The sequence below is a fragment of the Elaeis guineensis genome, chromosome 4 (genome assembly GCF_000442705.2).
Source record: "Elaeis guineensis isolate ETL-2024a chromosome 4, EG11, whole genome shotgun sequence".
In the NCBI taxonomy this organism is placed as follows: Eukaryota; Viridiplantae; Streptophyta; class Magnoliopsida; order Arecales; family Arecaceae; genus Elaeis; species Elaeis guineensis.
In genome coordinates, this window is record NC_025996.2 from 67,139 (window position 1) to 90,270 (window position 23,132).

The following is a 23,132-nucleotide window of genomic DNA, read 5'->3' on the forward strand; positions in this document are numbered from 1 at the left end:
TGTCTAGTCTGTGAATCATCTCTTTGAGAATTAATGACCAAACTGTCTTTTATGAGTCAAAGGGATAAGGACCACTGTAATACTTACCCTAGTGCACATATGACGTGTATGGTCCATTTAATGAGCCAGACTAGGAGGTTATTTTTACTTCATCACCTTTACTAATGAATAGTCATGGTATAGGTATGTATGTGAGATACAAATCTGAAAGACTTTGAAAAGTTTCAAAAATTCAGATGTGAAGTAAAAAGATAGGTCGAAAAAATTCTAAAGATACTTCGATCAGATCGAGGATACAATACCAAATAAAAAATTTATCAGTTATCTAAAAGAATGACATAGTTTTATGATGGAATTCTTCTTGTATACCTCAATTCAACAGTGTATATGTGAGGAGTAATGGCGCTATATGAGATATGGTCCAGTCCATCATGAACATCACTAGTTTAACTTTTATTTATTTAGGAACAAGATTTAATTTCTGAAATTTAAATTAGGTTTTCTCTAAAGTTGATTTCACCATATCATATGAGATGTGATATGATGGACAAGTTAGAGGATAAGTCTGTGAGAGCTTATTTGTGGGGTATCTTAAAAGGATTTGAGATGTCACTTTCTCTTCCCAGTGGTTTACAATGTGATTGTGAGCAATCATACTGTTTTCTTGAAAACAGTGGGAGGATGAACTCAGAAAAAATCTCTAAAGAACAATGAGTCACAGGATCTGTACCACCTGTTTAAGATGAGTCAGTATATGTAGTACTTCTTCCATTTTGTAGATCTAGTAGGATCTCCCATTCTTTAGAAAGTTACTTGGTATTCTTACAAAAGATTTAGAGAAAGTATTTCTCGAGGGAGATTGGGAATATAGGGATGATCCCAAAATCTACAATGACGTGATATGAGGAATCATGTAGTTATATGAAAGTTAGTGGGAGAGTCCCATACTGATATCGATTATGATGTGGTTATGTATAGAAATTTTTTTTTTAAGATCTAGGTCAAACATTCTCGAAATAAAGATCTATAGAGATAGATCCTAAAAGGATGTTTAGTTTTCACAGACAAGTACATAGAAAGAATGCTGAAAGGGTTCAGTATTGAAACCTTCAAAAGGGATCCGTTATCCTCTTAGGCATGAATATATGCCATGCTATGTACTCGACTTGGTATATCCTGATGTAAAAGTCACGAGCAGATATTAGTCGAATCCAGACTGGGAGCATTGGTTGCTATAAAAATATCTCTAAGTACTTGAGAAGTACTAAAGGATTATTTCTCATCTTTGAAGAAGGATTAGAACTAAGAGTGAGAGGATACCTGATGGTAGAATATCTACATCAGCATGTATTTTTAAGTTATGTTAGTTCGATATGTTGGAAGAGTTCCAAACAATCGATCAATGGAAGCTGAATATGCTATAGATGTGCAGGATGCATTTTGGTTCTTATGGTAGTTGCGGAACTTGATATCATACCATTAAATGCTTTGATATTGTACTACAAAGATAATAGTCCATAGTCCTTGCTAAGGAACCAAAGTCTCACCAGAAGTCCATGCACATAGAATAGGAATATATGCGATTATCTAAAGTAAAAATACATAGAGGTATAGAGAGTAAACTCCACATAGAATATGATAGGCCCAAGTCACTTAGCCAACTAAACACCAAAGCCTGTCTTCTGAAGATGGGACTCAGGTATATGGCAGATTGGCTTTAGTGCAAGTGGAAGTTTGTTAGATGTGTGTCCTAGAAGTCAATCTTGACTGACACATACTTTTCTCTAAGATATATTTTATACTTGATGGGCAGTCTTTATAACCAATCATATCTTATGTGTCTATGGTTTGTCTTAAAAATTAACAAAGATGATTTTGTATATTCTCAAGGTGTTAAAAATTTAAGATATACATCATTAGTGGTTAATTTCTAAATGCTCCTAATCGAAGGATCATCACGGAGGATAATGATTAATCCACTCAAGATCGATGCACAGATCACCTCCCTTTAGGACAGATGAGTCTCGAGTTTGCGGTGTAGAGACATTGGGGTGAGAGTGCAGGTGATTGTTAGAGAGTAACTTGCACTGAACGTGATTAATACGAAAAATTACTTGGATGTCTACTCATTTGTTAGTATTTTTTTCGATGCTGCAATAGTGTGACTGGTCCTTTGACCTGCGATATGTTGGCTATTCACAGCAAGGCTACTTAGTTTGATTGCACATTCCCTTGGTCCCTAGCCATTTGGATCCTTGCTGTGTTTGTTGGCTATTATATATTCAGATTCACTGTTTGGAGTAAGATGCACCTAGATGGAATCTATCGATCTTGGTAGAAAAAAAGAAGTCCTATGCGATTCGTAAGATTGAGTTCAGAAAATCTCGTGCCAGAGTAAGAATAAATACTGAAAAAGAGTTTCCACGAGATTTATAGATGACTCGAGTTAAGCCAATCTAGCATATGACTGACGATGGGGTTTGACGAGTTCTCCATGACCTCCGTCAAGTTGGAACTCATGATAGAAAGATTGTATCACACGATAACTGTACTTAGGAGTTCATTTTTTTATTCTACTGGGTTGCCACTACATGTTGCTAGACATTACTGGTGGATCGTGAGAACTCACTAAGATCATTTTTGGATCAACGATCCTTGTTGAGGTGAGTTGGAATCGTTTCAGTCCATCGAAAAGAGTTTCGATGATACTGTAATGGAGATCACGGTATATCTCACTACCAGACAAAATAGAATCTGAAAAATCACACACAAAAGAAGTATAACATGATCAATGGCTTAGATCATATTCAAATTATCAATCGGATTGATAGTTTGAATTTTAGAAACTGCTAATTTATAATCGTTACAGTTCTGGCAGCTGCGAATTGTTAGCACAGGGACTTAATTATAAATATTATAATTTTTTGAAGGCTAATTAAATTATGAATTAAGTCATAACTAATTTAAATTAGATTTAATTTAATTAGATTTAATTTAATTTAATGCTAATTGAGTTTAATTATCCAAATCAGATTTGGATTTCAAGCTTGATTGGATTAAGCTTGACAGCCTTTCGAATTCAGCTCGTTTCGGACTCGATTTGAATCCGATTGAGATCCAATCTGGGTCAGATGAACCATGATTCAGAGAGTCCAGATCTCCTGAGAGTCTCTCTCTAGTTTTCATGTAGAGAAGAGAAGGGCATGCGTGAAAATGTGCCCCCTTATTTTCTTGCGCGCGTGAAGAGAGGAGGGGCGCCAATAGTTGGCTCCCCATCCTTCTGGACTCTCTTCTTTAAGACATCTATCCAAATTTGATTTGAATAGATGCCTTATCAAGAGAACACCCTTATCTATTTTGAATGGGCGTGTAATGATTTTTTGTGCGACAAAAGCTTCATGGAGGAATGTGTGTGCGCTAAAATTTGTTCGGTGAGAGATCTCACGATTTCTCTTTGGTGCACAAAATTTTTTTCATTCTTTTTTCCACGCCATTCTTACCTATTATGATAAGATCTGATCTCATCACCTAGAGGGCGGTGAAGGCTTTCTGATTGTGCGACAAAAATTGAAAAAAAAGAAAGGGTGGCATGCGCTAAGGGAGGAGGTCTTCTTTCTTACCGCAAAAACTCTCTCTCCACGCCTCCCTCTCCTTTCTTCCTTCATCTTCCATGCCAAGATCTGATAGAGATTAGATTTAAGAAGAAAAAAGAGAAAAAAAAAAGAGAAGAAGAATGGTTCTTCTTTTCTTCATGGCGATCTGGTTCAGATCCCGTCGGATCTGCGCGAAAGAGTTCACGCAGTGATCTCCTTCTTCAAGATCTAGAAGAAGAGATCTAGATCTAAGGATGAGGAGTGAGATCTGCAAGGTGCTAGCACATCGGTGATCTCAGTGCTCCGATCAGGTATCTCCGTGTGGATACCAGCAGAGATCGGATACGTGCGCGGCTACGACCAGAACTCGGGATATCCGTAGATCCAAGATATAGAAATCTAATCTCCATTTGTTTTCATCAATAGTTATTTTTTTTTTTTCAGATTTCAGATTGTGGTTGCATGTTCATATCAAGATCTTTGCTACGATTTTCAGATCAAATCTGATACGTGAATAAATTTAAAATATTTTTATTTATTTATTTTTATTATTTTATTTTTAAAAAAAAATTGAACTATACATACGAAACGATAGTGATTTTCTAACGGCCTTGCTCTCTAATCTTTTGCAAATTTTAATCTATCATGTAGGTAGGTACTAACGATATCGCTGTTATCATAAAGAGAAGGGAGATGGTATTGATGATCTTATGAACCTGTGACAATGGCGGTGAGATGGCTGGCATCAATTCCTTTAGTGACCTCTACAGCGGTTGAGGATGAGCCAAAACCAGATGGTCCTGCTCCCCGAAGCCAGTTCCAGACTCCCATCTCAGCTCTTCTTCTGCTCCCTCCTTCCTGTTGAATTGGTTATTATGTGGTGAGTGTGACAGGGAGGGCAGGTTCTCCTTTTTATAGATCAACCAATAATATTTAATATGGGGGAAGGGATGGACCTGGCCAAAGTTCCAGGCAAAGAGTAGAAAAATATTCCCTCTGAACATTCAAAATGTGGAAATATGTTTCCCTTAGAAATTTAGTGTTGAAAAATGGCATAAAAAACAAATGAGGTTTTGGAATTTGGACTGGAAGACTAGGACTGCATGTTAAACTATATCAATAGAGCTGGTACATTGGAAGGACTCTAGAATCCAGCCATGAGCTAGTCCTAGGTGAAGAAGAGGGAAAGGGTTAATATTAGTGGTTATAACATAGCATGATGGTGGTCTTCAACTCAGAGAGAGAGAGAACAAAAAAGAAAGGTTTCAGAGGCCTCTTAATATTATTGAACATATAACATTTGAAAAGTTTCTAGCCTTTGGGTTTGTTGCTTTCATATGCCTTTGAGGGTAAAAAGCTGGACACCAAGGGGTTTAACCTAACTAAAGACCATGGATGTATCTGAATCTCTCATTAACATGTGTTTGACTAAAAGAGTGGATTCTAGTGTCTGTGGCAGTTGGCTTAAGAATTCTAGACTGCCGCCATTCTATTGATCAGTCATACATAAAATGATCTGGTCTATGCTTGCAACTGGTCAGTGGTAGAGACAACCTCTCCTATTTCCACCACAAGCTTGACTTCGTTGTCATCGGTGACTGACCGTTATCACTTTAACTTAGGACTAGAGGGGTAGGAATTATATGACACACCTTCAGGAACACCTTGGTGTTGACGTTACTATAGATCACACCTTCGAGTCATTTGATTTGGCAAGTTTGATCCCGATTAGTTATTAGGTACACATTGTTTCTGTTCCAAAGCAGACTTTTCCAGACTTGTGTATCTAGTAAATCTAGGCAAAATTTATTCCTAAACTACGAAATGGTTAATTTGTTCAGGGGTTGCCATGGCATGAGTTGAGCACTTAGCATTCCCTTGGGGTGGAGATTTCATGCTCACCTGATTGAAATATGGGCAGTCCATGCGCAGAGGTTACAGTGCGGTTTGGCCAGGTAGGACTGATGGTTGCAGGGTTCAGATGGTGGTTCCATTCATGGAGAGCGCAAGATCATGCAATTCAATCTAAAGGATATGATTATTTTTCTTTTCTTTGAAAATTTCAAGTTAGATGTAATTCATGAACTGGTGGGATTTAGCGATCAATAGCAGATGATCGAACAAGTAATGGAAACCGAATCTAGCATATATGCCTGTTTACTCTTATCAGTCCATACAAATGCAAGGACCTTCAATGGGTCAACAAATTGGCATCACTTGCTTCATGAACCAGAGTGATGTGAACTATTTTCCAATGTTTTTTATTTTCTTCGAAAATTTTTGCTATCGTAATGAATTAAAAACCTTTCGATAGTTTCTATACTCAGCCAAAAATCTCCAGTTTCATGGGGGTCGTCATGAAGATAAAATAGTTTATTCCATCATGGCCTCTCTTTGCATGTTCCAGAACTAAATGCCAGGCAAATAGACTCTGAATCAAACAGTTCTTGCTGCATGTGGTTCACATAACTTTCAAGTCTCGATATCTCTTCTAGCACTCTCATATTCCTTCTTCCCCACATCATAAGATGACATTTTCTGCAAACTTGTGCTAACATCATCATATGCAAGACATTCTCGATCCCCTCTAAACCTGTAATTCCATTGCACAAACCAACCAGGGATAAATGACCTGCATTCGGCTCTTGATTCTAGAGTCAAAGTTTGAATTGGAGACAAACAGAGCTTAATTAGACTCTACCCAATATGTCTCAAAAATTTGTACAAGTATTCACTGAGTACTCATACTGCTACTAAAAAATATGAGTAATAATAATGATGAGTGGAACAAACATTTGGAGGACTTCTGTAATGTCTTGAACTTCTTGTTATGGTTGCCTGCTGCTTCTCTTAAGAAGCTCTTCACTAAACTCCCACAGCCCTTTGCCCAGAGCTTTATCTCTTGCCTTCAGAGAAGGTGTTGCCTCATTGCAGTTAACAAAATATTTTCCAGTTATGTTTGTTGCATTTGGATGTAATGCTAAATAACAGGTAGTTGCAGCTCCCTGCAGAGTAAAATGCCTTTTTAGTTTGCGACATTTTCCTCATGCTTTACCAGGAAAACAGCATCTGAATCAGAATCTTGAAAGAAAATGTATTCAAGAAAATAATTTGTAAATGAAATGAACTGATTTTAGCATCCAAGAGATTAAATATTAAACGAATAAAATCCTATAACAACTGGTTGACATACCTGGGGTATGCTCTTTAGAAGAGGTTTTCCTAGAGTAGCAGCAAGTGAAAACACTACAACTGCAGACAGGAAAAAAAAATAAACCTTTTTTTTTTTTCATTTGCTTGACCCAAAAGGAATTTCAGAAGAGAAATTGAAAGCAGCAGAGGTAATTACCATTTATGTTTAAGTAGCGAGCTATATTGGTGATTATCATTCCTGGGTGCAAAGAGTTGGCCATTACATTAGACCCCTCTTCCTAATTGACATCACATACAAAATAATTTTAGTGCATTTCAAGTTTTGTTCCCTGCTGATTTTCATAATACTAAACAAAAATTTGAAGGCACTTAGAATTGAGTGAATTGGGGGAGTAGTAATAATTAGCTATCAGAATACATATTCTGGAAGTTGGGGAGGGATTGGTCCAGATCTGAGAGTTCTTTTTGTTTGTCATCTTAGAATTGAATATATAAATTTGTACCATATGGTTTTTTCTCCACCAAGCAGGGACAGATATTATTTACTATGGCTTAATCTGTTCCAACAAATAAGGCATTTTTTCCAGTTTTTAGGATATTAAAATGGTTGTGAACTGTAATATTTTTCAGAAATGGCTACATCATACATCATGGTTTTCTTAAGCAATTCATACATCATAGTTGTTCATTTGATTAAATGGCATGCAAAGTTAAAATTTACGTGTATGAGCTTATGATGAATGCAGACCAGTGGCATGAGCTGATATGAAATAGATGCAGTTACAGATAAACTAAAAATATCCTCTGAATTTGACAGTCTGGCCTTCTAAAACTTAAATGGTGATACATAAAATGGTTGATGATGCAATATGGTCATATTAAAGTGTCATTACGAGAAAATTGGTGAATAACATGAATAGTTATATAAGTATATAAATGCTGCTCAAGAAATTGTTTCATTTATAATTAAAATTCTCATATGTGCTCCAAACTACAATATATCTCAAGATACCAGCCATTAAGCCATAGCACCTATTATCTCATATTAATAGAACTCAAGTTATTTGCTAGGATAGAACTCAGGTTATTTGCAGGTCATTTAGCCATAGTCATATGATGATGCTGATGATGATGATGATGCAGACCTGTAAACGCCTAGATAACTCATTTGCATGCAGTATATTTGCTAGTTTTGAGCGAGAATATGCGGCAACAGGTTTATACCTGAGAACATGAAGAGAATATCCATCAGCAATTTATCCACACACACACACACATATAAAGAGCTACAAACTACCTTGACTTGTCATTGATCTTATCAAGATCAAACCAAGCTCCATCACTTCTTCTGTGTGCAAGTGATGAGACATTGATTATCTTTCCCTGTATTCCTGTTTCCTTGGCTGTGGCTTTCATCTTTTTGAGTAAGAGATTTGTCAGTAAAAAATGTCCTACATTTTCAGAAAATCAGAACAAATTTACTGTCAATCTTCTCAACATTCTGGTATTATATAAGCAGGATTTCAAGCCTATATATAGAGCTCGCATGAATTGGTAAGGGAACAGAATTTTAGGTCTTGTCATGGGATCGAACACTAGTTCATTTTGTTAAGGAAGAAATTTAGTACCAAGGTGATTTGTAGCAAATTGCAACTCTATTCCATCTCTTGACAATTGAAATGGACAAGCCATTATGCCTGCATTGTTGCTTTACAAAGTCCAAATCTTGTACATTAGAAGCAGCAAGGCTAAATAAGAATAAAAAAGTATAAAACATAAATCATTTGAGCTATGATCTCTATCTGCATTTCGATGGGTTTGTTTTGTTCATAACAAATTGTAACTTCATACTCACATGAGGATGTTTAGATGTTTGTTTGATGAATTGAAGGAGCGAGCAAAGGCATCGACAGAGCTGAGGGAGCTGAGATCCATCTCCATGACTTGGAGCTTCGCATCTGGATTTTGTTCAAGCAGGCTCTCTTTGACCTTCATGCCACTCTCCATTGTTCGGGATGGTATGATGACCTTTGCCCCTCTTAAAGCTAGAACCCTTGCTGTCTCTTTTCCAATGCCATTTGTTGCTCCTACAATGGATGCATGCATGACCACAAATAAATGAGTTCTTGTTTATAAATTTGTTGGAAGAAAATATTGTGTGCTATCAAAATTTATGCAGAACTCAAGCGATATGTTTTTGTCGTTCCTCATTTATGATACTTGCTCCTACAATACACGCATGCACAACTACAAATGGATGAGTTTTTATTTACCTTTGTTGTAAGAAAATATTGTGGGATGTTATACATCATCCTAACCACTTGATGCTGTTAAAATTGATCATCATATGGAGTTGTGTCCAATTTTTGTAGAAGATTCTGAAGGTTAGCCTTCAAGTTTTTTAGAAAATTAAGTAAACAAGTTGAGCAAGGCCTACAACACTAGCATGCAAAAATTTGGCACATCTGGGGAAATCGTTGCTACAAAATCCATAACTTACTCTAATTTGTGCCTTCAAGTTAGGTATACTGTTCTTCAGAAAGTAAGGTCAGGAACCATGTTAATCTCCCAACTTCTCCCAACTTCCCCCAACTTCCTACTCTTGTGCTGCAGAGTTTAACATCCACTATGGCGGACCTGTTCTATAGGATTTTGGACAGAACAGGAGGATCTAGCTTCACATGGAGAATAACAATTTATACTTGCATGTCTGCCCAAACACAAACAAAAGACGAGTGCTTCAATGCTTCTTGGGTGCACTTGTGGTGCTCCCACTCAAAAAAACATTCTTTACTTAATCTTGGAATTCATTATGAAAGCTTAGGTGAAATTGCAAGGCTGAAAAATGCCAAGGAGGTGTAGTTGGTCAGGATGGATAACACCAGCAAGAAAAGGATCTTAAGGCTGCCTTTAACTCTGTGAAAGAGAAAAGTGAGAAAAAAAGTACAGTAATTTAATCTTGGTCCTATGTAAGGAAAAAGATCAGGTTGTTTAATTTCCGGTCTCTCCCATCCAACATTGCTCGACAATGACAACTGTGGTCTCTATGCTTGAGAAAATCTGGACATTAAAAAGACTTAAAGATGTTATTTAAAAATATATGAAATAATATATATATATATATATATAATAATCATAAAAAAATAAAATTATAGAAAAATAAATTAATTAAAAAAATTTATATTGAAAAGCGGGCCTAAGATGGAAAAAATGATGAAATAGGCTCATAATAAAAAAAAATTATTTGTAATTTAAATGCCAATCAAATATATATATATATATATATATATATATATATATATATATATATATATATATTAAAATATTTTTTTTCGTGACGTGTATAATATAGTATATGTGATGTGATAAATAATAAAATAAAATACAGGACCTGATTTAGGAGGTGGTTAAACTACTGTCCTAAAAGAAATTTTGGTCCCTTCTCGTTCGAAGACTTGAGCCACATACCCTCCTCCAAGGTACAATTTGGAAGCCAAGTACTCCAACGTCCGTCGGTGGCACGATCTCGAACGGACGCCAATCAAACTCGTTCTCAGTCAAAATAATAATAAAAATAAACAAGAGAGAGAGTGAAGAGAGAGTCATGAGAGCAAAGAGAGAATTGTTTCGAAAGACTCTCGATATTTTTTTTCTCTGTAGAGAACTGAGGAAGGGGGAGCCTTAAATAGGCCCAAACAGCCATGGCAGTTGCGTGTGCAATAATCGCCTCCGAAATAGATGCCCGCACACGGAGCTCCTGTGAAACAGCCGCAAAACAACCATGCGGCGCGAACTACTCGTCGAACGGTCGAACGGTAGAACGTTCACACATGCTCAATGCAGAACGGTCACGCACGTTCGACGTTCCGCATGCGAGGAGTTTTGAAACTCCATCAAAAAAAAAATCAACAATCCCCCATAAATTTTAAAACTCTTAAAAATATTTAAATTCAGTAAACATATTAAAACTTTCATTGGGCTTTTACTATGCTTAATACAAGACCTTCTAAGTTTGAACTTGTATTTGTATAAAAATTACACAATATGAAGACGAGCTGATCATAATGCGGGGTAGCGCTATTTAGGCCATGTGCTTGCCTTATTTTTCATGAGAGTTACTAGGGATTCGCCTTAATCCTATAGTCGCGGTCTCACAACTACTCTTACTAAGGTAGATCCTCTGAGGGTACGTATAACAGAATCGTATCTCACTGAATTTTTCAATCTTGAATCTATTATGAGCTATGCTCAGCCTAACCATTACATATAGAGTACTATACCATAGGGATGGGTTGAAGACAAACTTCAAGAAATGGTGCTCCCAGACATCACTTCAGAGGTCATTTCTCTTTAAACATTGACTCTGAAATCTCCAATCGCAAGGTAGGGGTCCACTCTGATGACTAATATATGGACTTAAGCCCCATCCCTCTCGATGTCTCAAACACCAAAGCCTTTGAAAAATCTTTAGTTAAAAGATCAGACAGATTATTTTTTGATCTTATAAATTAAAGTGACATCATATCTTTCATTGTATTTCTCACAGTTTTGTATCTGATTAGAATATGACTGTCATCTTTTATTTGATGTCTACTGATTTAACAGATCTATTAGAGCTCTAACAATTACAATTTATTTGGTACTACAGATATTTTGAATGAAAAATTTCAATATCATTAATTAAATCTTTTACCCACTGTGCTTCAGTGCAAGTGGTGTTAACAGCAATTAATTCAGACTCAAGATATTGCACCTCCTTCAAACATGAAGAGATAACCTGTGGTGGACTTAATATCTAAATTATCTATCACCCAGTTAGCATCACTATATTCTTCTAGTACTTCTAGATAATCGGAGAACAAGAGAGAGTAATCTAGAGTTTCCTTCAGATATTTAAAGACTTTTTCAAAGGCTTTCCAATATCTTCACTAGGATTGCTAGAATATCGACTTAGTCTGCCTACTGCATAAGTTATATCAGGATGGATTCTATTTGCTACATATAACAGTGACCCTATTCTCTGGGAATACCTAACTGTCTTACAGATTTTCCTAAATTCTTAGTTAAATGTGAACTATGATTATATGGGGTAGAGATAGGATTTTAGATCAAAATATTCAAATTTTTTAAGTATTTTTTCTATTGAATGTATTAGGTTTATGGCTATTTCGTTATTTTATTCTTTTAAATTTATTCTTAAAATTATATCAGCTCTCCTAAGTCTTTCATATCAAAATTATTTGATAAATAATCCTTTAGTTTCTTGTATTATTTTTAGTGATGTACTAAATAATAGAATATCATCTACATACAGGCATAAAATGATAAAATCTGTGTTATTTCTTTTATAATACACACATTTATCATGTTCGTTAATCTTAAAGTTATTATCTGGGATAATTCATCAAATTTAATATGTCATTATCTAGGAGCTTGTTTTAATCCATAAAGTGATTTAATTAATTTACATACCTTATATTCTTGTCTTTTGACTATAAATCTTGAGGTTGGTTTATATAGATTCTTCTTCTAATTCTTCATTTAAGAATATAATTTTACATCCATTTGATGAATCATTAATTTATGAATTGATGTTAATGCTACCAAGATTCTTAAGGTGGTTATCCTAGCTACAGGAGCATAGGTATCAAAATAATCTATATCTTTCTTTTGATTGTATTCCTAGCTACTAACCTAGCTTTATATCTTTTACTGTTCCATCTGGTCTTAATTTTCTTTTGAAAATTCATTTAGTTCTATTGCTTTATTTTTAGGAGGTAAATCTGATAAAATTTAAGTTTTATTCTGTAGATTGATCGAATTTCACTATTATAGCTTTCTTTCAATATGATGAATCTGATAATGACATAGCTTCATCATACGTGTAAGGATCACCCTCTACAAGGTATGTAAAAAAATTTTCTAAAATTCTTTTCAATTCTGATCCTCTTACTTCTTTTTAATTTAGTTTCAGTTTCAAGTTCTAGTTCCATAAATCTAGAAGAAGATGGTTCACATTCTAAGGATCTAAAAATTTTAGTCTAAAAGAAAATATTCTCAAAGAAAGTAGCATCTCTAGCTTCTAGGATTGAATTAAAACTTATATCACTAATATCTGATTTAATCACTAAAATTTATAAATATTACTATTTTGGGCATAGGCAATAAAGACAGCATCTACAGTTTTAGATCCTAGCTTTCTCTTTTTGGGTTCAGAAATATTTACCTTAGCTAGACACCCCACACTTTGAGAAAATTCAAATTAGGAGCTCTGTCTTTCCAAAATTCATAAGGGATTTTACCACTATCCTTAACAGGAATTTTATTAAAATGAAATAAGAAGACAGAAGAGCTTCCCCCATAAATTCTCAGGTAGGCCTGAGCTAATCAATATAGTATTCACCATATCCAAAAAGATACGATTTTTACGCTCAGCCACACCATTAGGCTATAGAAAGTAAGGAGCAGTTACTTCATGAATTATTCTATATTCTTGACAGAACAGAAAAAAATTATTTGAATTATACTCCCTCCTCTATCAATCCTAAGAATCTTAATTTTTTTTTGTTGTTTTCTACCTCACTCTTATAAATGTTAAATTTATTAAATGTTTCATCCTTAGATTTCATTAGGTAACGTAGCAGTATCTCAAAAAATCATCTATAAAGGTTATTATGTACCTATTGCCACCACGAATTGCAGTTTTGAAAGAGTCACATACATCACTATGTATCAATTTCAAGATTAAAAAATTTCTTTCAACTGACTTAATTAGTTTTCTTGATTATTTAGATTCAGCACATATTTCACACTTAGATGTATCTAAGATTGATTTGAGAATTAGCTTTAAATTCATCATATGTTTGATTTTCTTAAGTGTACATGACTAATCTATTATGCCATAAATTTTGATTAGATTTATTCACAAAATAAACTTGATTCTTAGCTTTATTAATAAAATAATTTATTATATTTAATTTGAATAAATCTTCACTTATATTTCTCTTTCTATAAAAGCATTATTCTTAGTTATCACAGCTTTATTACAATCAAAGATAATTTATATCCTTTCTAGACCAGCTACACCCAATGACTCGGTTCTTCATAAGGTCTGGAACATACAATACATCCGTCAGGGTAAGAACTTTTTCAAAAGTCATCTTCAAATTAATTCATTCTTGTCCTTTAATCCTGATGGCTGTATTGTTCCCAAGGATTACACCTCCTCCACTTGAGTCCTGAATAGTAGTGAACCAGGAGCGGTCAAAATAAATATGAACATTAGCTCCTAAATCCAACCACCAATCAAGGTTAGAGGAAGTAATATTAACTTCAGGGTTTAAGCTTACTGACCTAAAGATGGTATCTTTTGGACCTTCAACTACATGAGCTTGAGGTCCTGAGGAACTAGAAGGCTTGCGAAAGGGCTCCCTCTTCCGGTGATAATAGTCTCTCGCCAGATGATTGATCCTTCTGCACACAAAGCAGAACTTATTACTTGAACCTTGGGCAGGCTTGATAGATCTAGTGTTATTGATCTTGAAGTTTTTATCCTTAGGCTTGAACTTATTTGAGTAGGGTCGGTTGGGATGATTTGTCTAGTGTTGTTGGTTTGATTGAAAATTAGATTTTAATTTGGATTTGGTAAGGGTCAGATTAGCTTGAGCATCTGAGACTTTGATTTGCTGGATTTTGGACCTATATTGATCTTCTATCCTAATTGAATTGAGAAGTTGAGTTAGAATTAATTCTCCTTACTTATGGAGCTGACCTTTAGCAAAGCCCGCTCGAGATCTTAAATTCTTCAGAGAAAATGGTTCCATTGGTTTGAAGCTTCCTAAGATATTCTTGAAATTGATGGAGTTGGTCATTTATAGGTTTATCATCTATCATAATATATCTAAGAAATGATGCGATGTTGAACCGCTAAACACTAGCATCATCCAGGCCATACTCAGACTCTAGGTTATCTTATAATTCTTTTGCACTCTTTGCAGATAGATAAACATCATAGAGTGAATCAGAAAGGACACTTAGAATTCTACCTTTACAACGATAGTTTTCTTCAGGGGTGGCAGGGGAGGTTGAACTAGAGGAGACAAAGGATTGATCAATAATCGATCAGAGCCCCAAAGTGGTTAGCCAAATTTTTATTTGGCTTTGCCATCTCTTAAAGTTGGTTCCATCAAATTTGTCAGATTTAAGACTAAAGGTTTCATCTCTAAGAGTAGCCATGTGGTCCAAGTATGGTTCAGAGAGGAAAACTGGTATTTAAAGAAAATTTATTAGTTAGTATTTTTTTTTTAACCAGTGAACTTAATAAGTTTTATTAAGGTTGAGCATGCAGCAATATAAATTTTAAGGGGATCTTAATTAATTTGTACAACACAAAACTATAAAAAATAATGATGATCAATTAAAAATAATATATAAATATGTAAGGAACATAAGTCCTAAATATGTATAAATAATTAAATATGCATGCACTACAAAAATAACTATGAAATTTCCTTTAGACTGTTATTGAAAAGTATATGAAATAATATATATATATATATATATAATGTAACCATAGAAAAAATGAAATTATAGGGAAATAAACTAATTAAAAAAATTGTATTGAAGAGCAAGCCTAAGATGAAAAAAATGATAAAATAGGCTTACAATAAAAAAAACTTGTTGGTAATTTAGATGCCAATCAAATATATATATATTAAAATATATTTTTTTTCATGATGTATGTGATATAGTATATGTGATGTGACAAATAATAAAATAAAATACAGGATCTGGCTTGGGAGGCGGTTAAATCACTGTCTTAAAGGAGATTTCGATCCTTTCTTGTATGAAGACTTAAGCCCCACATCCTTCTCTAAGGTACAATCCGAAAGTTAAGTACTCCAATGTCCGTCGATGGCACGATCTCGAACAGATGCAGATCAGATTCATCCTCTACTCAAATAATAATAAAAATAAATGAGAGAGTGGGAGAGCGAAGAGAGAGTTGTGAGTGTGAAGAGAGAATTGTTTCGAAAGACTTTTGATATTTTTTTTCTCCGCATAGAATTGAGAAGGGGGGGGGGGGGGGACTTTAAAGAGACCCAAACAGCCGCGGCAGCTGTGCGTGCGAGACAAACGCCCGCATATAGAGCTCTTACGAAACGGTCATGAAACAACCGCACGACGTGAAGTGCTCGCGGAATGGTCAAATGATAGAACGTTCACGCATATTCAATGCGGAACGTTCGCACGCGTTCGATATTTCGTGCGTGAAAAAAAATTTTGAAACTCCCTCGAAAAAAAAATCAACTAAAGAGAGGATGGATATTTAACAGCGCACAACAAAAGAGAGGATGAATATTTAGCGGTGCGTGTACGATACTGTAGAGTATGATGTGCCCATTGATGGTCACTATCAAACTATGCATACAGTTTATATCGTACAATTTATATTTATGTATGTGTTATTTGACGGCCATTCATTTTTTTGATGGTTGTCATTTATGGATGCACCATCCGCTATGATACATTAGTATGGTAGCCATCAAATTTTATTTATCATAAAATCTATACAATAATACAGAAATAAAAAATTGATAAAAATAAAAATTAATAAAATAATAATAGATAAATAAAATAAATAAATAACTAAACGATCCAAAAAATAGCTCAGAGAAAAATAGGAGCTTGCTGAAACATCCAGATCGTCCGTCTATTTTGATGCCACATGTGCACCCCAGGGGATCTGATTAAAAAAATTCTCACTGGATGGACCGGACGTTGAAAAACTGGTAAACAAGATTTTTTTTTTTTTTTTTTTTGGTTAGAGTCGTTAAGAGTCCTGACGATGGAAGGACTGGCATTAAAAAAGAACGCCCATGTGCATTCTCTTGTGTCAGATCAAATAAATCAAGGACGCTTCTTAGTACCATCTGAACTCCTGACCCTCACGGCGGTTCTAAGAGCAAACTATGTTTCGCTTTTTTCTTTTTTTCTTTTTGATTGATGCTTATTAAGTTTTTTTTTTTTTTTTTTTTTTTTTTTGAGGAAAAGCTTAGGTCAAACGACCTAGTCAAACATTGCTGCTTGGCAAGTTAAACGAAGGGATGTGAACAAAAGCATGGACAATAATACTGGCCATGTAAAAATGGAAACTATGTGAATTATAGATAATTACAGAAAATAAGAAAAAGCTGTGGCTCACTGACACCATGGTAGATGGGATATATGGTTTCTTTAATGCCAATAAAAGTTCCTGTGCAGTGTACTACCCATAACCACAACATTATCTAAATAATTGGATATCTGTTCAATTATTTATGTACTCGGTTAACAAATAATTCTTCCAGTTTTACAGAAGAAATGAATCGTTATCAACAAACCAATAAATTATTGAGTTTTGCAAATTATTCATGCTTAATTAGCTAGTGGCTTAATTATGCTGCATCATAGACTTAATTCCTTATTGTTGTCATACACTCTCTCTCTTGCTTTTAATTACTTATCCAATGTTTGCAATATGCACTATTGGACACAAACAAAGTAACTACATCAGCCTTACTTTATATCTGAATTTCTCGCTAAAGTAGCATAATTTCATGTCTTTCTTTTATTGTTAATTTCAATACTGTCAGTATGCTTTGCTGTACCGATTATATATACAAATGCAAATGTGTCGCATATTATGTCATCCACTCTATATATAACCTTTATTCATCAAAGGTGAATTGAATTCGATAATGTAATGAACCTGTGACAATTGCCGTAAGATGGCTGGCATCAATCCCTTCAGTGACCTCTTCGGCGGTCGAGGATGAACTGAAGCCAGAAGGTGATCCTGCTTTCCAAGGCCAGTTCCACAAGCCCATCTTTGCTCTTCTTTGCTTCCTGTTGAAGTGGTTGTGTGGTGGTGAGAGTGGTTATCAGAGTTATATGGCATGGAGAATGGAGAATGATGGCGAGTTCCTGCTCTTTTAGCTTTTGTGAGAGACAAGGAACAATGGGAGAGATGACCTGGGCCACTCGTACCCTCTTATCCCCCAAAGTCAAGCCAAGGTCTGAGAAAAGTCTCCCCTGGAACTTTCAGATAGGGATGCATGGGCTTGCTTGTGGCCCTTGCCTATGCTTAGATTGCGGGTAATTGGAAAGCTCTTTTTCTTAGGGCCTGGGTAGATAATCTTGTGCAATCTAGTAGGATTGACTCCAAGGACTTCGGCCGGACTGTATATATATTCATTCATAAAATTTATAAAAGTACATTCGAAGTGGGCCAACTCAAATCCTATAAGGAGGAACAAAAAAGATCTCGACCATTTTTTTCCTACAAACGAGCTAGGAGAGATTTGATGCACATAGTCTAAGTCGAACCACATACTTTATGATACTAAGAATCTTATTTACACTCCCAAGAATCCAATAAAATTATCCAAACGGTCCCTTGGGAGTAAACCATCCTATTATTATTCTCGTGCGAGCATGTTAAACTGTATGGTGAGGGGACTTTGTGCTCCACTCCTAATTCGCTCTGCAAGAGCCGCAAGAAGATGTGGTAGATATTGAGAATGAAACTAATTATAGAGAGTGCATGCATCATGCGGCCATGCATGCTGATCATCACAGCTGCTCGTTTCTATAGCAGGACACCGAGACGAGTATTTGATGAGTGCCGGTAGTTGACGGCGTGCACTACCCTATGGCGTATGCAGTGTAATTTCTCTTGGAGTCACGAAAGGACAAAAGAGAGTTCAAATCCCAAGGGGATCACCATGATGGCTGATCTTGATCAGAGCCAGTATGGTCTAGGGATGAAGTCGTCTTGCAACAAGTCACAGATGAAGAAGTCAAGCATTTGAGACAACATTACGAGAAGATGACCAAATTTCCTGGGCAAGAGCTTGAAGCTTCAAGAAAAGGATGGCGTCATGCCTTTGATTCGGAGAATTCTTGGGAAACGTCTTTGGCCCCAGTTCGCGGCAACATCAACTAAACCTTCGCTATTCAGACGTAAGGGTGCAGGTTAGGTTTGATGAAGTAAAGAACAAAACTGAAGTATAAAGAAGTTAGAGAAAGCAAACCAAGAATTGATTCAAAGTTTAGGAATTAGGAAATCAACTAAATTTATTATGAGTATATATCAATTTCCATGATTGGATTAACTTAACAGGCAAATTATTCACCCGTGTGCAGTAATATATACCAGTGGGTCTCTCCAAACAACACTTGATGACTGAACAAATAATGAAGCACACATCTGGTGTAATGTTATGCTCTTTCTCGCAACTAGTGATCTGAATGTGTGGATGCTGGCTTGTCAAATATTGGCTATTTCATGAAATGGTGTATGTCTGCATTCATCTTGCAATATTCTTTCTTCTTTTTTTATTCTTCTAGTCTCCTGATGACCACTTTTTGTAGAAGCTATCATGGGAATGAGACTATGTTCTATATGACCATTATGATCACTCTTGAGATGGTCCAAAATTAGTGGTTAGATGACTCAGCTACAAGTCAACCAGTTACCGATGATGCTGCATGTGGTGCACATGGCAATCAATTTCCCTTCCACTACATCTTATGGTCCTCCTTTCACCTATCATCATTTGCCCCTTTCGTCCAAATTACAACCCCATCTTCGTGTGTAACACACCCCTAATTCCCCTCTCAACCCATAATTTCGTGGTATAAATCAAAGGAGAACAGGTTTACAAAATAAAAATAAAGCTCGCAACTGTTTCAGTTCTTTCTCGGTTCAATGAACACTTGAATCTAATATTCATGAACTAATCTCGAAAAATCAACCTAGTGCAACGAAAATTGGTTGAAATAAATCAAACGTTCAGCCAAATGATAAAGTATCCCTTCAAAGATCTCTTGTTGGAGTCTCGCCTATTTGGAATATTATTATTAGAAGTCTAGCAGCCTTCTGAAATTGCACTACTCTGGAGGATTTTTTTTCTTCTTGGGTGGATGGAGACTGGTTGATTGAATGTAATACCACTAATGGTTCTTTTTTCCTTTTTATATATGCATGTTATAGGAGGAAATACGTTTGTTGCTTTCCAATGGAAGTGGAAAAGATTAGGTTGGCACATCTCTATTGCCCTATTTTGTTGGAGGATGAGGAGCTAAAATTGTCATGCTCTTTACTTCAGATGGTGTGACCGCAAAGATGTGAAGACCGGCCTTTATGGAAGCTAACAGCAGACTACTCTTTCTCGATGTAACTCTTTAATAAAGGTAGTGCCCCACGTCCCTTATCCAATGCACTATAAAATGCTTCTACTTCGGAAACGTATAAGGTGTCCGTGGTTGGCAATCAGAAATGAAATCCCACTCTATTTTCTATACCAGACAATATGGAGATTAAAGAAGGTTAAGAACAGGCTTCAGCGAGGCTAAGATTGGTTGGTATTAGAACGGAATGCAATAATATTTATACACAAAGTCCAACTCAGTGATGGCTGTCTTAAAAAAAGGCTCTTCATGTCTTTCATATATCCCACGTATTGCTCTGCGGCAACCCAAAGATAGAATCAGGGTCGCTGCACCCTTCTCTCCAATCTCTTGGGTCTTTTCTATCCTTTGTTCTTCCTTTTATTTAGCAGCATTCCTCAACATCAATCTTTTGCATTCCTATGTCTTTTAATAATATTTTCTCTGGTTGGAGAGCCCTTTACCTCCTTCCTTGCTCTCAAAGACTTATGGACGCAATGTTAGACTTTTTTTTCTATTGAAGATTTTTTTTTTTTTTTTTTTTGTTTATAAACAAACGATTGTATCACATTTCAGTATAAATACCGTCCAAGAAGTTAGAATGCAAACTATCATGCAATATCCTTAAATATTCGTTGCCTTAACATCAAGATCAATCTTCGATATAATCGATAATTTAAAAAGCAATCCAAATCGCAACACCATCCGTCTCTTTATACATGTGCCGAACACTCATCATGGAGTAACAGAATTCATAGATATCATAGAGTAGTAGATAAACTCTATTTCACCTCATTCTGAATTCAACCAATGATTGTGACAGAACCATTCTTCAAACAAATTTTATCCTCTTGCGACTCCTATCGTAGATGATGCCTATCCAAATAGCCTGAAGCTCCACTCCAAAGATCGATGGCTAAAAAAAAACTGTGGCAAACTCATCAGCACAATTGCAATTAAATGGAGAAATACCAAACAAAATCCTGGACTCCAACTTTCCAATTTACTCCCAACCTACTATAAATGCAACAACATCTATTTTGGAACCAAATGCAAGACCCATGCCTGCGTCGTCGTCACGTTCCACAACCGCTTTATCGTGCAAGCTTGTTGGCTTGCTACGACGGTACAAGGATCCAACCGACGGACCCGTTCCTTGTCCTCACGTACCCAAACCCGGTCAAACAAGATACACCCCACAATTCCCCGGTCTCCCGCCCGGCTCATTGACCGGTCCGACCAAACCCTCACCTCCCCCCCGCCTTTAACCATTCCCGTTTCCCCATCTATTCCCTCCACCCTAGCTACAGTAACTCGGTACAGAGCTCCGGCGACACCCCGTACACCGGTCCGGGTAACACGCGACAGACGTCAACAAATGCACAAAAATCACCACTAACTCTCCCAGGCAAGAAAACATGGTCCCCATGTCGGTCGCTTTCTTCGTCCATACTCCCATACACTCTCAAAATAGAATAATTGCAACCTTAATCATATCATTATAATCAGAGTTACAATAAACTAAAAAGATTCATCATAGGACATTGGACAACTCGATTAAATTAGAATAAGGAGCAGAAAAAGGGATTTAGGTGATTGCTATTGTAAGAAATCCGGATGGAATTGCCCCAAATACACGTCTCGTCCCGGAGGTTGGCAGTCTCTGTGCATGCACGTCTAACAAATTAAAATCCCCAGATCTCTCCTCCTCTTTTTTGTTAAAACAACAAAGAGGAAAAAAAAAAAAAAAAGAGGGAGGGAAAATGAACAATAGGTGTTATTATCGTTAAACATCGTGATGATTTTATTTGGCTGTGGCGTGCCGGAGTGGGACTAGACGCGGATGGGAGGGGCGGAGGTAGCGTCGGGCTTCGGAGCGGCGGCGGAGGTGGCGGTGGTGGCGGAGGAGGATAGGTGGTTCTTGTTGTTGTGCATCCACACCTTGAGCACGTGACGCTTGACGCCGACCTCGACGCAGAACTCCTCGAGTGCGACGTCGTCGTGCTTCTGGATCCGCCACCCGAGCTTCTCCGCGAATGCTTGCATCTTCTCCTTCTGTTCTTGGGTGAATTTGGTTCGGAAACGCTTCCGGCCGGCTCCCCGCGGTCCATCCGCCGGCTGGAGAGGCTCCTCACGCCGCGGTGGCGTCTCCGACCCGACTCTGCTCCGATCTACCTGATATGCCATGGGCTGCGGCAGCGGCGGTGGCGGGGGAGGGTGGATCGCGTGGAAGGGCAGCGGCATCGGGTGCGGCGGTGGGGGGAGGAACGCCGGCAGCGGAGGCGCCTTGAGGAGGAGCGGGCGACGGGGGTCACTGGAGGAGAAGCCATCCCGGCGGTGGAAGTTCCGGTGGCAGCCGCAGGCCGCGCATTTCAGCGCCTCCAGCGTCCCTTCCTCACCTCCCGGCATGAACTCCATGCACCCGTCAAACGCCTGCCCGCCGATCGCCGCCGCATGGTTCCTCATGCACTCCCCATACTTCCCCCCACCACCGACTCCGGCAGCGGAGGCGGTGAGCTCCGCCGCTGCCCTCAGCTCTCCTCCTAGACCCCCTTTACTTCTCCCCGTCTCGCCGTATGGCACCACGCTTAAATCCATCCCCAAAAATCCCGCCGCCTTCTCTCGCTATCGCTTTCTTGTTAGGTCTAAAACCAAGCCAATGTGGAGGGTTTTTTCCGCTGGGCGACGCAGAAATTAAGCTTTTATAAATGAGGTCCCGACGCCCCTCGCTCCCTCAGATTTCTTACAGCTATTGCTTAACGCCGGAGGTGGGGAAAGGAGAACTAAAACCTCAGCCAAATCGGATCTAGCCGCTAAGGCGGACCAGCCCGAGCGTGAAACGGATTTAAGGCGGCAGGGGAAGAGACCACGTGATTCTTGACACGTGGCAAGCGGTCATCGACTGCCAGTCTGAGAAGCGCCACGTGACGCCGTCGATGAGACTAACCATGGGGCGTGTTGTTGACGTGTCGATGGGTTATTGGACGCAAGTAAACCCGGTCCTTTTACCACCTCCGACTCGTGAAAGATCCGTGGTTTAATAATCGGGGGGCCGGTGGGCCCACCACGTGGGGGATGGCAGAGCGCGGGGAGCGTTTGACCGTCTGATGGATGGACAACGGGGAAGATCCATGGACCCGTGGTGACGGGATCAGGGTATGGACGACACTGGCA

At 37.5% G+C, this 23,132-nt stretch overlaps 2 protein-coding genes across 4 annotated transcripts; both read right to left on the reverse strand.

The window, feature by feature from the left end:
• Nucleotides 1-6,213: 6,213 nt before the first annotated feature.
• LOC105051827 (short-chain dehydrogenase TIC 32, chloroplastic) lies at nt 6,214-17,749 on the reverse strand. 3 transcript variants are annotated; one of them, XM_010932450.4, is made up of 8 exons: nt 17,497-17,746; nt 8,602-8,833; nt 8,375-8,454; nt 8,044-8,197; nt 7,892-7,970; nt 6,943-7,024; nt 6,787-6,845; nt 6,214-6,598 (listed from the first exon to the last, which is right to left on the reverse strand). In XM_010932450.4, exons 1-8 carry the CDS (start codon nt 17,612-17,614, stop codon nt 6,422-6,424), a joined length of 981 nt encoding a protein of 326 aa, XP_010930752.1. In that variant the 5' UTR covers nt 17,615-17,746; the 3' UTR covers nt 6,214-6,421. The 3 variants fall into 3 exon arrangements, with proteins under 3 accessions (XP_010930752.1, XP_010930755.1, XP_010930756.1); XM_010932454.4 differs by having other exon boundaries at nt 6,504-6,642; nt 17,497-17,749; XM_010932453.4 differs by lacking the exons at nt 6,787-6,845; nt 6,943-7,024 and having other exon boundaries at nt 17,497-17,749.
• Nucleotides 17,750-21,495: 3,746 nt separating this feature from the next.
• On the reverse strand, nt 21,496-22,760 carry LOC105051828 (zinc-finger homeodomain protein 2). The gene has a single exon (XM_010932455.4). The coding sequence runs from the start codon at nt 22,554-22,556 to the stop codon at nt 21,792-21,794; it is 765 nt and encodes a 254-aa protein (XP_010930757.1). The 5' UTR covers nt 22,557-22,760; the 3' UTR covers nt 21,496-21,791.
• Between the last annotated feature and the right edge of the window lie 372 nt (nt 22,761-23,132).

Bases quoted from the DNA above. Each gene is read 5' to 3' on its own strand.
- LOC105051827 (XM_010932450.4), bottom strand. From the start codon at position 17,614: ATGGGCTTGTGGAACTGGCCTTGGAAAGCAGGATCACCTTCTGGCTTC. The intron at 8,455-8,601 runs GTGAGTATGAAG...GACTTTGTAAAG, and splicing joins AAACATCTAAACATCCTCAT to CAACAATGCAGGCATAATGG. The intron at 7,025-7,891 runs GTCTGCATCATC...GATGTCAATTAG, and splicing joins AGTTATCTAGGCGTTTACAG to GAAGAGGGGTCTAATGTAAT.
- LOC105051828 (XM_010932455.4), bottom strand. From the start codon at position 22,556: ATGGATTTAAGCGTGGTGCCATACGGCGAGACGGGGAGAAGTAAAGGG.